This window comes from Humulus lupulus, chromosome 5 (assembly GCF_963169125.1).
Source record: "Humulus lupulus chromosome 5, drHumLupu1.1, whole genome shotgun sequence".
Lineage (NCBI taxonomy): Eukaryota > Viridiplantae > Streptophyta > Magnoliopsida > Rosales > Cannabaceae > Humulus > Humulus lupulus.
The window spans coordinates 231,205,242-231,221,963 of NC_084797.1; the positions used below are offsets into that span (position 1 = coordinate 231,205,242).

The 16,722-nt window shown below is 39.5% G+C and overlaps 1 protein-coding gene across 1 annotated transcript; it reads left to right on the top strand.

Annotated features, from left to right (window-relative positions):
• The first annotated feature begins 1,036 nt into the window (after window positions 1-1,036).
• LOC133778344 (flavonol synthase/flavanone 3-hydroxylase) lies at window positions 1,037-4,141 on the top strand. The gene is made up of 3 exons (XM_062218233.1): window positions 1,037-1,880; window positions 2,961-3,288; window positions 3,478-4,141. The coding sequence occupies exons 1-3, from the start codon at window positions 1,408-1,410 to the stop codon at window positions 3,688-3,690; spliced, it is 1,014 nt and encodes a 337-aa protein (XP_062074217.1). The 5' UTR covers window positions 1,037-1,407; the 3' UTR covers window positions 3,691-4,141.
• Window positions 4,142-16,722: the final 12,581 nt, after the last annotated feature.

The window sequence follows — 16,722 nt, forward strand, 5'->3', positions numbered from 1 at the left end:
CCACCACTGTTGTCCTTTGCCATCGCTACCCATCGTCATTCGTCACCATCCGTCGATGCCACCAGTTTAGTTGCTGCCAACCTTCGACGCTGTCGATTCTGTCGTTGCCACTGCCGTACCTCAGAAGCATCATCTCATTGACTGGTTTTGGCAAGAAAATGTAATCTCTGGTTGTGGAACAAAATCTTGAGGATTTCATTCCATGGCCATATGTGCAGAGAAATAGATTAGACCCATCAATCCTCAACATTGGAATACGCATGGTTATACCAAAAAAATAATTTATATATAGACGTATCACTTTTAAAATTCAAAAAGTTTAAATGGTCATAACTAGAAAAAAATTCATATGAAATCAAAGGATGTGTGCAATTTTTAGAAGAAAAAAAAATAGTAATATTAATTAAAGTTACTAAGAATTAAAAATCATTTTCATGGGAAAGGCTCATTAAAACTCAAACTTGTTCATTTGTACAGCAAGTATTCATTTTTAGATAAAAGTATAGGTAATATATTTAGCTTCAATGTAAAATTAACTTTAGAAAAACTAAAAGAAAAGTTAGAAAAAAAAAGTTATTCTGCTAACCGGTGGCAGTTGGAGTGGTGACGACTGGCGTCGTGGATAGATGGTAGCGAACTAAGGTGGCCTTTTAAAGCTTTGTCAATTTTTAATCTATGTCTTTATTATGAACCCTTAGATTAGATTTAATCCAATGGTTTAAAATTGATCAACATTTCCAAGAAACATATCCTTAACAATAATACATACATATATTAATATGTTTCACAGTCCACCGTAAATTTATGCACTCTCAAACGTTCAACCAATAAAATAGCCTACAGGTGACAGCAAAACTGATGTATTCACCTAACAAAAATTCTATATATATAATGTTTTTTAAATGTGACAAGGAAAATACATAGCTATATAACTATAACCTCATTAATCTCTCTCACTTATATTTAGAATACCTATATCGATGTTGAGGATCGATACATACGTTATAGCTCATAAATATCAATAATAATAATGATATACCACCTTTTATTTCCTAGATCCGAGAAACCGGACCATGGGCTCTGCGTGGTAGTTGTCTCTCTCTGATCCTTAACTGCCCACGTAGTCATCACTTTCACCATTCTCTTCTCTTTCTCTCATCAAATCCATTCATTAATAAACCCGGCCCAACTCCTCTTCTCGACTCACTACTAAATACTAATCAATTAAGCCTACGTTCCCAAGTTTTCTTTCCTTAACCATCTCAATTATCTCTCTCAACTCTCAACCCCACCACAGCTCCACCACCATTTTTTCTTCTTCTATATAAACAAAATCGATCCCACTGTCGTTTCCATTACAAAATCACACAAAAACGACACTTGTTGATTAAGAAAACAATAATTATAATGGCGGAGGTGGTGAACCAGAGAGTGCAATCCATAGCAGCTGCTAACATTGCTCTATCCAAAGACACAATCCCTGTCGAGTTCATCATGCCAGTGGAGGAACAGCCTAGCGTCACCACCTTCAAAGGACCCATCCCTGAAATTCCCACCGTTGATCTGAGTGACCCGGATGAGGAGAACCGGGTCCGGTCCATCGTGGGGGCTGCCAAGGACTGGGGTTTCTTCCAAGTGGTGAACCATAAGATACCGCCTGAGATGATCAGGCAGTTGCAGAGCGTGGGGGAAGAGTTCTTCGAGCTTCCACCGGAGGAGAAGGAAGCGTACGCGCGGCCACCTGGCGCCATATCCATCGAAGGCTATGGATCAAAGATATCTAAGGGTTCCAAATCTTGGGCTGATCATCTCTTTCATAAGATATGGCCTCCCTCCTCCATTAACTACCAGTTTTGGCCCAAAAATCCTCCCTCTTACAGGTATATTAATATTTTTGTGTATAAATATCTATATTATTATATATGACAAATATAATGATTTTTAGGTTTTAAACCGCCTATATACTAAATATAAATTATAACAATATAGCATATATAACAAAATAGTTTTCTTATTAGAAGAAAATTGATTTCTTTTTTTCTATTTCTTGTTTTATGTAGTGTTAAAAGTGTGTCTAGCTTCTAGCTATTTGCAAGTATACAATAGAGTACGTAACGTTATGCTAATTAAAAAAGTTATGGTATTTTTCGTTACATTGTTTCAAATATTGATGGGGTTGTACGGGTTGGAAGTTTTATCTAGGTTGATACATTTTTGTACTTTATATTATTTTTATTATTTGTTTGGTCATTATGTATTAAAAAAATTATTTTTGAATTTTTATTTTGTAAAATAATTTAAATAAATTCTGAACTCAATTTTAATAAAAAAAAAATTAAATATAACAACATAGTTTTTAAGTAAAATAATTTTATTTTTATTCTAAATTTTTAATTTATTAAATTATTTATGATTTTACTAGTTGATTTTATTTTATTTTTTGCAAAAATTAAGTTTAAAATTCTATTTAAATTATTTTACAGAACACATGTAAAAAAAACTAACCTGTGAAAACATAATTTTCAAACCGATAATGGACAAAAATGTATATACTCTTTTATTAATTACTTGTATTATTTACCGCAAGTGGGAAAATTGGAGGACGATGAGAGAAAAAAATTTAATGAATGGTAGAGAGATAGGAGGAGGCAATAACTACTGGTATAATTAAAGTGCAGCATGTCAGTCTGAAAAGGCAGAGGATAATAATGATGTGAATAGTGACATGAAAATTGATGAAAAGTCAGCAAGAGATAAGAAATGTATGATATGACCAAAAAAAAGCAACAAAAATCATTTTTGTGGTTTCATCCTTTTCTATTTGTCAAAAACCAAATTTACATATATGTATAATGAACACCCCGAGTGTCTATGAATGAATTGTGAAATAAAAAGAGACATTTCAAACTACAATAAATAAGTAGAGGTTGTTAATTAATTATATGATGATGTATATATAGGGAGGTGAATGAAAAGTATGCCAAGTACGTAAAAGAAGTGGCAGATGAGATTTTCAGGAGTCTGTCATTAGGGTTAAGGTTGAAAGAGAGAGCCATGGTAGAAGCAGTTGGAGGAGAAGACATTGAATATATGATGAAGATTAATTACTACCCTCCATGCCCTCGTCCTGACCTTGCTCTTGGAGTTCAGGCTCACACTGACTTGTCCTCTCTCACCATTCTGGTCCCCAACGATGTGCCTGGTCTTCAAGTTTTCCAGGACAACCATTGGATCGATGTACAGTACATCCCTAATGCCCTGGTCATTCATATTGGTGATCAAGCTCAGGTAATAATTAATGTATATATATATAATTGTGGCACAGATTATGACACAAGTTACATATATGAGCACAATTTTTTTTCTTTTTTCTTTTTCGATTGTCTACCACGTAATAGAGTCTACGTTTACAAGTTTATAGATAGATATATTTTTCTTAATAAGTAGGTTCCAATTAAAAGCTAACTTGCATGGCAGATTGCAAGCAATGGGTTCTACAAGAGCGTTCTGCATCGGACCACAGTGAACAAGGAGAAAGTAAGGATGTCGTGGCCAGTGTTCTTGGAGCCACCTTCTGAGTTCGTGGTTGGACCCATACCTGAGTTGCTGAGCCAAGACAACCCTCCAAAGTTCAAGACCAAAGTGTTCAAGGATTATGCCTACTGCAAACTCAACAAGCTTCCCCAGTGATCGATACACATATATATAATATTAGATTATTAATCAAATAAGGAAATATACCGTTTTGGTCCCCCTTTTTTATCCAAAAGACCATATATTCCTTCCTGCTTTCACTAATACTATAATGGTATCCTCAATTTATTTTTAGTAAAAATTATTTTATAACTTTATTTATGAATATAAGTGAGGAGTAAAAGTATTTTTGAAAAAATAACTTTTGACCAAAATTATCTTTAAGGTGCTATTTTAGTATTTATGAAAATCAAGAGACATATATGTTATTTTGCATAAACCTATGGGACTAAAATGTTATATTTATCAAATAAAATAAGAATGTATTACATCTGTTGTTATTATTTATATAATTCCACTATATATGTGTCATGTGTTAATGTACTAGAGTTAAATTGTAATAATATTGACTTTAAAATCAATGCATTTATGCTTTTTAGTGGTATAATTGTTTTTTTTATTATTTAATATTACTAGGTGGGGAATGTACTCTCTGCACCTGTGAAGAATTTATGTTTTTTTATATTAAAAACTAAATTTTAATTAAATTAATTAAAATATCATTTAATTGTAATAAAGAAATATAAAATTAAATAAAACTTAAAATAACTAAAAAAATCTATTAATCTAAAAAAAAATCATTTAATAAGGTTGAGAAAACAATTAAATTAAATAAATATCTATCAATATCAAAAGTAAAATTAAAACTATTCAAAAATATTTATAATTTAGATTTGGAATTAAAATATTAAATTAGGTGCAAATATTATATTTTAGGCACCATACCATATTGAAGGAAAACAAATACTTAAAATTGATTATAATCAAACCATCCTAATAACTTCAACAAAAAAATGTTTTAATTTTTAAATTTGAAACTTTAAACAAAAAAAAATTCAATGCATTTAAAAATAAATAAATCTTTTTAGATAAATACCAAAAGTATAGAGCAAACATAAAATAGAGAAGTGAGAATTGAAAGGTAATGTATGAATGATAGTGTATATAGTAATAATTGATTAAATAATTAATTAAAATTTTAATCAAGTGTAATTAATAATATTAAAAAGAGATATATAACTAATATATATTCTCCACTATAGTTTAATATAATTTGATCAAATTTACTAAACTAACTCACCATTTAAATTTATTAAAAAAAAATCACTTTTTAAATCTTAGCAAAAAAAAACTAAAATATATTTGTTGACGTCGTTTTTCGTCAACTTAGATAAAAGAGCACTAAACACTGATTTAAGAAACTAATAAAAAACACACGAGATTTTACGTGGTTTGGCAGTTAAAATCTACCTAGTCCACGAATTAATATTATTGAGTGGTGGAACTCTCTCAAAGCTTTTTCGAAAGCAATTCTGCAAAGTATTCTCAGTACCAAGTTGTCTATGTCTACAAATAAAATTCTCCAGTCTATTTATAGCATGGTTTACAAAATATCTTCCCTTTTATTTCGGGAAGTTACAATTTAAATTTGAAATAAATACAAATAAACGCATTAATTACAAAACATCTCATAATAATCAGAATTAATGATCAAATTACAAAAAATCCCCAAGTAATAGGGATTTTCAAACAGTAATCATGTTTAAACTAAATTACCGACCTCGAACGCATAAGTTACACGCCTTTGAGATCGACCAAAATCACGAGCTCATCATTCTGGTTAACCTCGTCCTTAGCCAGTAAATTTATCGAGATCATCCCTTCCGAGCTTGCAATGCCCAAGCTCGAACTTTCGCGACTGGTGCTCTATCGCCAATAAGAACAAATCAGGAAATTTATACAAGTGTTGAACCCTTGCAGTTGACCAGTTGTTGCTTCAAGCTTGACCTGTATCCTCGAAACACCTTTGAGATCGCGTGTAGCATCGAGCTCACCAATTCCATCGCCGTCACCTTGATACCAAGAGAAGCTGTCAAACTCAGTTCGCGCATATGCTAATGACATGGCGTACTCGCTTATTTCGAGCTCACATTTTACGAGCCTACATTTCAAGACCATAATTTCTATTCTCGAAATTTAGGTGTAACATTTTGCCCCCTCAAAAGTCTTGGTTCAAATACTATGAAAAGGAAACTTTTGAACTTCCCCTTTCGAAAAATGTGTCACCTACCATACTCAAGTACAGACACGCGTCACTCAAGGATTGCACACCCAAAGTACTTAAGTACTCCATGTCTCTGCCCACATCTCTTCGTATATCTCCTTTTTGCCGCCAATGTTATTGTTTACCGAGATTTTCGGCAACTATCTTAACGAAGGGTATTTACTGATAATAATAATGAAAATGGAAGATCGACGCAAGGGTTTTACGTGGTTGGGGCGTTAACTAGCCTTAGTCCACGAGTCCTTGTATAAATCTGTATTAGAGCTAGGATAAGCTTTTACAATGGAGTTTTCTAATTATATTTGAACAGGGGTTCTGCCTTTTCTCCCCTTTTTCTACGTTGTATTACAACTTGTATTTATAGGACGAGGGGGACATCAGGTTTGGGCCGGATCCGACCCGGACCCATCCGAGGACTGTGCACAAGGGACCTCCCTAGTGGAGGCCCCAGCTAAAAAGATATACAGCACACCAAATCCAAACCAGCTCAGGCCCAATTAGTTGCCCTGAGACGCAAGCATTCCCCCGACAAAACGGCGCTTTGGCTCTGACCACTTCGAGTCATGAGGCCGATTTGGGAGACAAGACCGGTCAGAGTACTTGGCTGCGCAGTCCTGACACGCCAGCAGATAATCCCAAGATGACCCTTTCTACAGGTGAAAAGTGGGGGGACAAGGCTCACGCGAAATGAGGCGGTTTCAGAGTCCTGGACGCCTGGGGAAGAAGCGGTCCAGGTTCGTTTACTCCTGGCCCGCTACGTTTACTCCGAGCCCGGACCATTCCAGGGCCGGGATGGGGATGCGAAGGCCGCGACAGTCCGGGCACTCCGGACATTGCCGGGGGACCGTTCAAGCTGGAGACGAACTCGGAGGAACGTCCCGGACCCATATATGCAGGCCCAGTCCGGAGTCCTCGGGCAAGGCCCAAATACTGAGTTGGTCCCCTGACCGTGGGCCGGGGCGAAGGCCCAAAACCCTGACAGGAAATGGGGATAACAGTTATAATCAAACCCCATCCGTTAGATCAAGCTCCAATCCAAACCAAAGGTCCAGATTTATCCGACCTTTGATATCCCTCTGGGACATATATATACACGCCTTCTCTTCTTCTTCCTCACTTTCATTTTACTATCCAGAGAAAAGGAAAAAAAGACGAACCAGAGCCACATTTCTCCCTTTGCATGTTCTCTAAGCCAACAAAGAAAAGTAACTTTGGTATATTCGAATCTGTGAAAGTTTTTCTACAACCACTCCTCCAGTCAACGATTTCCTCATCCCCACGATAAACTCTATGTAAGTTCATGTTCTTGATTCTTTTTCTTTGGCATGTTTATATATATATTATGTTTCTTCTGTATTGTGGGAGTATCTTCACTGGTTCTTACTAGTTTATTAAGGCTTTTACGTCGATATTAGGCAAGCTTTTGATCTGAGTTGTTTTGATGTAGTCAAAATCACGGTTTTAGACCAAAGATTTCTAGCATAAACATGAAAAAATGGAGTTTTTTCTCACAATAGAGGGTTTCAGGTAGCTTAAGAAATAGGGGTTTTTTGTTTAGGGTTTTAAATGCACAAATCCCAAAAATATCACATTTTTGGGTAACTGCTAGCTTTTTTCTTGAAAATCTGGGATTCTTTCAAACTGGTATTAACCTCCCCACTCTCGCGTGAGTGCACCCTCGATGCCCAAACTTTACAATAGTTTAGGGATGACATCCAAGTTAATCTCGCCCTTTCGAGGCTTTAGTCTCGGTTGAAGCAATCTCGTTATCTCGAGCTTTCGAGCTCGGGTTATCAAAATTATAATTTTCTTATGATTTCATGTATCCTGGGCCCTCACCTTTTTCTTTCTTGTTAGATGTCGCAATACTCTGAGAATCGGTGGGGGCCTGATTTCGCTATCTCTTACAAACCATCAACACCCAGTCCTGAGTCACCTTTTCCCTGAAACCAACGAGTGATCCGCGAGCACAAATAAAGGTGTGAGCAAGAGGATATATGAGACTGCTTTCGACGTCAAATAGATGGGGTTGAAGAGAATAAGAGGAAAAGACTCCGAGTGGTGGCTTATCTTGATCCAGACCCCGAGACCATGCCAATTCCGCTAGATCCCAAACTCAATGTCACCATCGCCTTCGCACCTTGTGTACTTTCATTCTCCCTAATGGAGGACTCTTAAACACGTCCTTCCACCTCCCAAGATCTCTTATTCCACACCTCGAAGGAGGAGTTTTTCGAGGCTAAGCACTACTGGAGCTCAATCACGTCCACCAGCCAAATATCTGAGTTGCTGGCTTATCATGGCCTTAAGCTCTCTGGTACCTTGATGTGCCGACCAGTGACCTCAAACGAAAGGAGTTTCTATGTCCCGGGGGATGGCAATCTCGACAGCAAAATAAAGTTCGTTGCATGGAGTCGTGAGCACATGAGGGTTGGGGCTCTGCTACCACTGAAGACATACTTCAAGAATTTATTGGACTTTGTAGGGCTCGCTCTCTTCTAGCTCCACACCAACTCCTTTAGGGTCTTGTCAGCTCTCAATTCGTTGTACCACAAGATGAAGTGGGAAGGGCCTTCAGCACAAGAGACACTATATCTCTTATGTCTTAAGAGCAACCCTTCTCGAGCTCGTGGAGGAGACGACTTCTATTATTTATCGAACTATCCGAAGGAAAAATGGCTTTTCGAAGATATGCCAAATCATCCCCCAAACTTCAAGCTCGCCTTCTTCTGGACAGATGGTCTCGCTCCTTCTAGATTTTACTCCTTCCAACGCATCCGTAAGTTTTTCAATACACTTATCCCTTTTTCATTGAATAGTCAATCTCGAAATATTCACACTTGTTTGTTCCTACAACCAACTACCACCACCCCAACTCCATTAGAAGTGATGATGGGACATAAGGCAGCCATTCTTCAACTTCCATACGGTCAAAGGTCCCTATCCTACCTCCTTCATTAAGACAAGCTCCGAGCTTGCATTCTTTTAGGCGAAGGCAAGTCCACTGATGACTCGGGGTATCGCAAATACATGAGGTGGGAACATGTGCCACTCCCAACTGCTAGACTTCCTCCTAGGAGAAGATCTTCAGGCTCGTGATTTCATGCCACTGCATCCCGCCGACACAACCCACTAGTCTCGGGCAACAAATCCCATGATGAAGCCTCACCGAGCTCAGATGACGGAGGTAAAGTTGTGCTCAAATCCTCCATGTGGTCTCCCTCCTTACTTAAGCACAAACCCGACATAATGATCCTCTTCGAGGACCTCAGGAAAAATTCCTAGTATGGTCTTGGGTAGACCTTAGGGTTCGTAGGTTTGATAGCTGGCTAAGGCAGTACCAGACTATGTATAGTTTAAATGAAGTTTGGGACGAGGTAGTCGTTCAATACGGAACTAATATTTATAGAGACCTTTCGAGGTAGTCTCTCACTTGTAAAGATGGGACTTTCCCAGCGTCTTTAGAAGATAAGGGAATTTCCTGGTTCCTGAGCTCAAGCTCAGTCGAGAGTACCAGTTAGGTTTCTATTATCCTTGAGTCTTATTTCTTTTAGTAACCCTTGCTCGATTACTAAAGTATGATATTTATGTTTTTCAGGTGAAATGGATTCGGACTTAGATAATGTGCTCAACCAACCTATGGCCGCGAAGGCGAGTAAGCGCCATCGAGCCTCGCAAAAAGGAGGTTGCCCCTCCAAGATGCCCAAAAAGACCAAGGTGGTCCCCCTAGTCTCGGTTCTCCAAAATTTGAGTTGACTGCCGATCCTACTCCTGAGGTCGGACCGAGTATTGTTATCGAGCCAGCGGTGCCTGCCACCACTCTGCGTCCTCCTACTGCCCAATCAATCTAGAAGGTTCTTGCAGCCCCAGCTATAAAAGATCGGGCTCCTATGCTGGAGCGCTTCCTGTCAATCTCGACTCATGTTCCTGAGTTTGTGGTCGATAGTGCAGTTGGATCTCACGAAGTCAACCTAGATTTTGACACCTTGACTCGCGTGGGTCAAAGTCTCAGCCACCTCGGGGCCCCTCATTGGGAGTTTTTAACCTCCTGCCGAGATGCCAACACTATCTTTGACAAGCGTGGAGAGCTTCTCTCCTCTATTAGTTTTTTTTTTACCTTCTTGCTCTCTACTAACTTATGTTGTGCTTTGCTAAATTGTGTTTATTTTTGTGTATAGGCACTCGCATCCTTTGTTCAACACAACTTCATGTTGAATAACGAGGTGACCGCAAGCAAGGTGGTTGCGCAGGAAGCTAGAGACACCCAACTGAGGCTTGAGGACGAGCTGAAAGCAGCGAAGTTGGAGGTGGCAGCAAGGGATACAGCCATTCAGAAGGTTTTTGAGCTCGAGTTAGAGCTGGAGGTTGCTTTGAAAAAGGTCTAGAGGGTCCCCGACCTCGAATCGACGCTGGCGGTGACCTTGAAGGAGGTCGAGGCCAAGAATTCTGAGATCAAGGAAATTCGAGAACTCAATGCCATGCTGAAAAAGGAAAAGAAGATGACCTTCGAAGTTATTGAAGGTGAGAAGGCTCGTCTTCTAGAGGAGTTCAAGACCAAAAAAGATCGCACTGTAGACATGGCGATGTATGAGATTTGGGTGAACAATCCTGACCTCGACACCAGTTTCCTAGCCAACCTGGAGGCTAGTTTCATCGCCAAATGGCAGGCTCGGCTTGAGGAGGAGGAGGCCATACTCGAGGCTGAGGAAGCAGCAGAGGCTTTAGCGGCTGTGGCTGGAGAAACATCTAAGTCTTGAAGCCAAGATTATGGGCTGCGACCTATTGTAATAATTTTTGTAATTACTTTTATGATTTTTGTGCCCTTGGGTCAAAACCAATTTATAGCTCAATTTTTAGCTATCTTAATTATCAGTTTATAACAATAGCAATTTTTATGCACACAATTTTCTAGCTCGAAAATCTTTATGCACTCGATATTTCCATTAGCTTTTTGCCTTAATATTATGCTTTACATTTCTGGATCAAAATATATTGAGCTTGCCACTATTAAGGACTTGCTTTTATACTTGTTTATTCGTACAAATATATATATTGGATTTAGGTTCGAATTTCAAAGCATTCATGCACAGTTTTTTCAAAGTATCCATGTTTGACTTCGTTATTGTCAAGGTCGAACCTTACTTTTACCATGTACTTGAAAGTACTTAATTGACATGTTATTTTAGTAGTCTAGTTATATTTTGTTTTTTCAGTCACTTTTCCTCATCCTCGAGTAAGGCCTTGAGGTTGCGAGGTCGAGACTTGTTTGCAAAATTTTCCAGCCCTAGTGTCGACTTAGTTTACAGTTGGTTTATCTAGAATTCCAACTTTTTACCGTCGATTCCAAATTTTTACCATCAGTTAGGTTTTGTTGGTTTGCTCCAAACTCATTTAGCTCACGTGTTTGGTTTATAATCCATACACCTATTTTCAAGTCGGGTTAATCGTCTAGACATTTTTAGTTCACGTGTTTCATTAATGATCCATACACTTATAACAATTTTTCATGTCGGGTTAATAATCTAGACATTTTAAGTTATATTTTTTCAAACCTATGGTATGATTGTATACCACTTATGCCCCCTTAATATCCTATGATTGTGATCTTAGGTTATTGAAATCTGAGGGTTTGCAAGAAAAAATGTATAACAATAAACAATACAACTTTTGATCAAAATTCATAATTTTATTGATAAAAAGTAAAAAAAATTCAAGCACATGCTTGGTTAAAATGAAAACATCATTCTTACATTACTGATAATAAGGTCGTAGATGTTCACCATTCCAAGCTCGCGGAACCAATTCTCGGTTTAACCTCGCCAACTTATACACTCCAGGTCGAATAATGGACTCGATCTGGTAAGGTATTTCCCAGTTAGTTCCAAGTACCCCAGCAGATGAGTCTCGTGTGGCTAAGAATACGTGCCTTAGCACCAGGTCTCCCAATCTGAATTTTCTATCTCAGACTCTTTTGTTAAAATATCTAGTAGCTCGTTGCTGATATGCAACATTTTTAATTAGGCTTCAACTCGTCTTTCTTCAATGAGATCCAAACTTTCTTCAAGCTGGGACATGTTCGAGGCCTGATTGTATGCATCGCGCCTTATTGTTGGGATTTCAACCTCAATAGGCAACATGGCCTCGCATCCATAAGCTAGGGAGAAGGAAATATTCCCTGTTGAAGTCCGCGTTGTGGTTCTATAAGCCCAAAAGACTTGAGGCAACTCCTCTGGCCATTTCCCCTTTGCCTCTTCTAATCTTTTCTTCATGGAGCTCTTTAAATTTTAATTGACTGCTTCGACCTGGTCGTTTGACTGGGGATGGGCCACAAAGGAGAAACTTTTTATTATCCTATTTTTTTGGCAGAAGTGTGTAAATAAATCACTGTCGAACTGGGTCCCATTATCTGATAATATCTTTCTGGGCATCCCATATCTGCAGATGATATTCTTTACTACGAAATCTAGGACTTTCTTCGAGTTAATAATGGCCAAGGGTTCAGCTTCAGTCCATTTTGTAAAATAATCAACTACAACCACAGCATACCTTACTCCTCCTTTTCCAGTTGGAAGGGAGCCTATGAGGTCAATTCTCCATACTGTGAATGGCCATGGGGAGCTCATCATGGTGAGCTCGGTGGGTGGAGCTCGTGGAATTGAGGCAAATCATTGACATTTATCACATATTTTTTGTAACGCCCTGGTTACCCCAGAACCGTTACGGTGAACCGGAAATTTGACCCGCTACCCAAGTCCTTTGGTTAAAAACGTGATCTAAGTGTTATTATCAGGTTAAGGTGAAAAATTAACAAAAAGGAAAGGATATGTTTTATTTAATACATAAAACTGTTCATGGGCCCACAAGAACATTTACAAGCTATTTACATCCCAAAAAGGTCATTACTGTTTCAAAATTACAAACCCGCCGACCTAAGCAACAAAAATAGGGTAAACCCCCTAGTTCCTCTGAGAACTCCTTGGCCGTGGTGGTCAAGCGGCCGCACATGTACACATCACCACCTAAGCTCTCCACTCAAGGCTGGGTGAGCTTTTCTTTTCCTTTACCTGCACCACATAGCACCCATGAGCCAAAGCCCAGCAAGAAAACATAGCATTATATGTATAAATTATCAAATGATCATCATTATAACCACACAGAGCTCATAGCTCTCAAACAGATGAGTGAATATCACTTGAGGTTCTAGTAAACCATACTGAGTGACTGACAAGCAAGTCACTAATTCAATCAGAAGAGTGGCTGCTGAGTAAGCCACTAGCCTCAAACAGATGAGAGACTGATAGGTAAGTCTCTAACTTAACAAATGAGTGACTGATGGGTAAGTCACTAGTTTAAACAGATGAGACTGATGGGTAAGTCTCTAACTTAAACAGATGAGTGACTGATGGGTAAGTCACACAAGCGCTTATAATATTCATCGAACTTGAGGTCGGTCTGGAATTAATGCTCTTTGAGTCATCCAATGCAGATTTCGATTAGATCTAATCTTTATTGGCTTGCGTGGAACACGCCAAGGCAGTCCTGACTAATGAGTCAGCACTATGTGACCAATGCCCAGTACCACTGTCGAACCTGACTAATAAGTCACAGCTTCACAGTTGATACTGACACCTTTGCCAAATCTGACTAATGAGTCAGTACCATGCACAAGTGAGCAAGATTTGCTAAACATTCGGTAATCAATTCATGTCCACATTTATACAATCAACATGTCTCATGAACAACCACGCATGTCACATTTGGGGTGCAGTTTTCTTACCTCTGGTTCGAGTGAAAATTAATATAAGAACGACCCTTTAGAACGATCAATCTTTTAGTCCTTTAGCAGTTAACTGGTCATAACCAATTATGGGATTCCATCAATAAAATGAATAAAAAAGGGTTCCCAAACTAAAACCTAGCCTCAGAGACATCAAACACTGCTAAACCAGGTAGTAGGATCGACCCCGAGGCCTAAGGCTTGAATCCCTAAGCTAAAAACTCATTTCTGGCCAAAAATTCCCTATGGGCCGCGGCCCTCCCTAGCCGTGCCGCGGCTCGCCCCTCAGACAGAGGCGGCCCTTCCCTGCCAACCAACGCAGGCCGCGGCTCACCAAAGCCATGCCGCAACTCATTATGCAAAACAGCAAGGAACCAGATTTCTTCCTCTGTGCTTTCTCTTGAAACTAACCCTTCAAACCAATCCCAAACATCAACCTAACACCCAATTCAACCCCTAAACTTCATCTACAACTCACCCTCATCAAAACCCAAGTTAAACACCACCCAAACTTCCATTAATTCCAACTATCCACCAAGAAATCACAAACTGAAAACTTAAGCCAAAACAGAGTAAAACCAGAAAACTGATGGCTGAAACTTACGTCAAACTTGAGATTAAACCCCCTTCAATGGATGAACCAAGTCTACAAAATTAAATCCTTGATTTCCTAGCTTGACTCCTCAATTTGAGCAGAGTGTATGCTTCTTAGAGAAGAATTCGATCCCCCTCTCTAGCGCATCATTGTTCATATTTATAGGCAGGTGAGTGCACTGGGTTTTGGGCCGGACTAATCCGGGCCCAATAAGGGAATAAATATTATTTGCTCTCTGATGGAAGCTTAATACAAATGATTAATATATAAAATGCACTAACCAATGCCCATTGGGCCAGCCTAAGCGTAACCACACTATAAGACTAACGATAGAATGCTGCTTCAGTCTGGGTCGCATGGGCTTCGAGGGAGATTCGGGGGATAGGATCTGTCAGAGTAGTGGCAGTACAGTTTTGAAACAACGACATACATTCCCGATGTAACCTTTTATGCATGTTAGCTATGGGGACACAACTCCACATTTCTTGGGGTGATGTCAGTATCAGGGACACCTTATCACGCCCAACCAGGTCACTTGGTCCAGGTCCGTTTACCAACATCCCTCTTCATTTACCTTGGTCCCGGTTCGTTTACCAGGACCCGAGTTCATCCACCGCCTTCCTGGTCTAATCTTGGTCTTGGGAACCACCTCTTCATTGCATCCCAGGAGATACTGAATGAAGGGTCGGGAATATGCAACATGCCAACGCGATGGTCCTGGCTTTTATTCCGGGATGCCCTTTGGGATTTTCTGAGATTTGGGCCGCCAGAGTCAGTTCCGTCTTCGTCTACCGGGCCTGATCTGGGCCTTAAGTCCCTTTAGGGCATTCCATAGACTCAGAATTTGGATCCGTACGTTTGGGGAGAAACAAGAATAGCAGGGGTCATTCAGGTTGGTTGTGAGTCAATCATACATACATCTTCTTCGTCAGGCTTGTTAATACTCGGGGTCGGTAGAAATTCTACAGGGACCACTTTCAATGTGTCAGCCTCGTTAGTTGTGGCGAGCCTGGCTAATGCGCCTGCATTTGAATTTTGCTCTCAGGGGACTTGTTATATAGCATAGAAATCAAACCCTCTGAGTGCTGCCTTTACCTTCTCTAGGTACGCAGCCATGTTTATACGACAAGTCTGATACTCCCCCAGGACTTGGTTAACAACCAACTGTGAATCACTATAAAAATGTATGGCATTTGCTTTGAGCTCAATGGCTATTCGAAGTCCTGCTAATAATGCCTCGTATTCAACTTCGTTGTTTGACACCTCGAAGCCAAACCTTAGTGCCGTGTGGAAGCGATTTCCTGTTGGGGTAATTAGAATGATGCCTGCCCCCGATCCATTTTCATTAGGGGATCCATCGACATAAAGTTTCCACAGCTCGCGGGCTGGGGTTACGACTTCATCGTTGGAAATCCCAGTACATTCGATAATAAAATCTACTAGAGCATGTCCTTTGATTGTTGTTCTCAGGTGATAAGTGATCTCGAATTGTTCGAGCTCAACAACCCACTTCAACAGTCTTTCGGATGCTTCAGGCTTGGATAAACCTGCCACAGCGGCTAGTCAGTCAACACATGGATTGGGTGTGCTTGGAAATAGGGTCGAAGCTTTCGAGATGTGTGCATTAGGCACAAAGCCAGTTTCTCCATTAATTGATATATTGATTCTGACCCCAGTAATCTCTTGCTAACATAGTATACAGGTTTTTGTATTTTCTTAACCTCCCGTACAAGTGCTGCACTAATGGCATGCTCGGTCGTGGCGAGGTATAAGTACAAAATTTCTCCTGTATTAGGTTTAGACAATATTGGTGGTTTGGCGAGATGTTTCTTAAGATTTTGAAACGTGAGTTCACACTCCTCCGACCACTCAAACTTTTTGCCCCCTCTTAAAAGATTAAAAAAATGGAAGGCAACGGTCTGTAGATTTTGAGATAAACCTACTTAAGGCCGCCATTCATCCAGTTAGGATCTGGACCTCTTTATGTTTTCGAGGTGAAGGCATGTCTATTAATGCCTTGATCTTGTCTGAATTAACCTCTATTCCCCGAGCATTTACTATAATCCAAGGAACTTACCTGAAGATACTTCGAATGAGCATTTTTGTGGGTTAAGTTTCATATTGTATTTTCGAAGTACAACAAAACACTCAGTGAGATCGTCCACATGGTTATTTTTATGTTTATATTTTACCAACATATCGTCCACATAAACTTCCATGTTATTCCTTATTTGTTCAGCAAACATCCTATTTACCAGCCTTTGGTATGTGGCTCCAACATTTTTGAGCCCGAAAAGCATGGCATTGTAGCAATACAATCCCTTATCGGTTACAAAGCTCGTATGTTCTTGGTCAGGTGCATGCATGGAAATCTAGTTATATCCAAAATAAGCATCCATGAACGACATGATGTCGTGGCCTGCAGTGGCATCTACGAGCTGGTCTATTCGAGGTAAGGGAAAGCAGTCTTTGGGGCACGCCTTGTTGAGGTCTGAATAGTCGATGCAGGTTCACCATTTGTCGTTAGGTTTT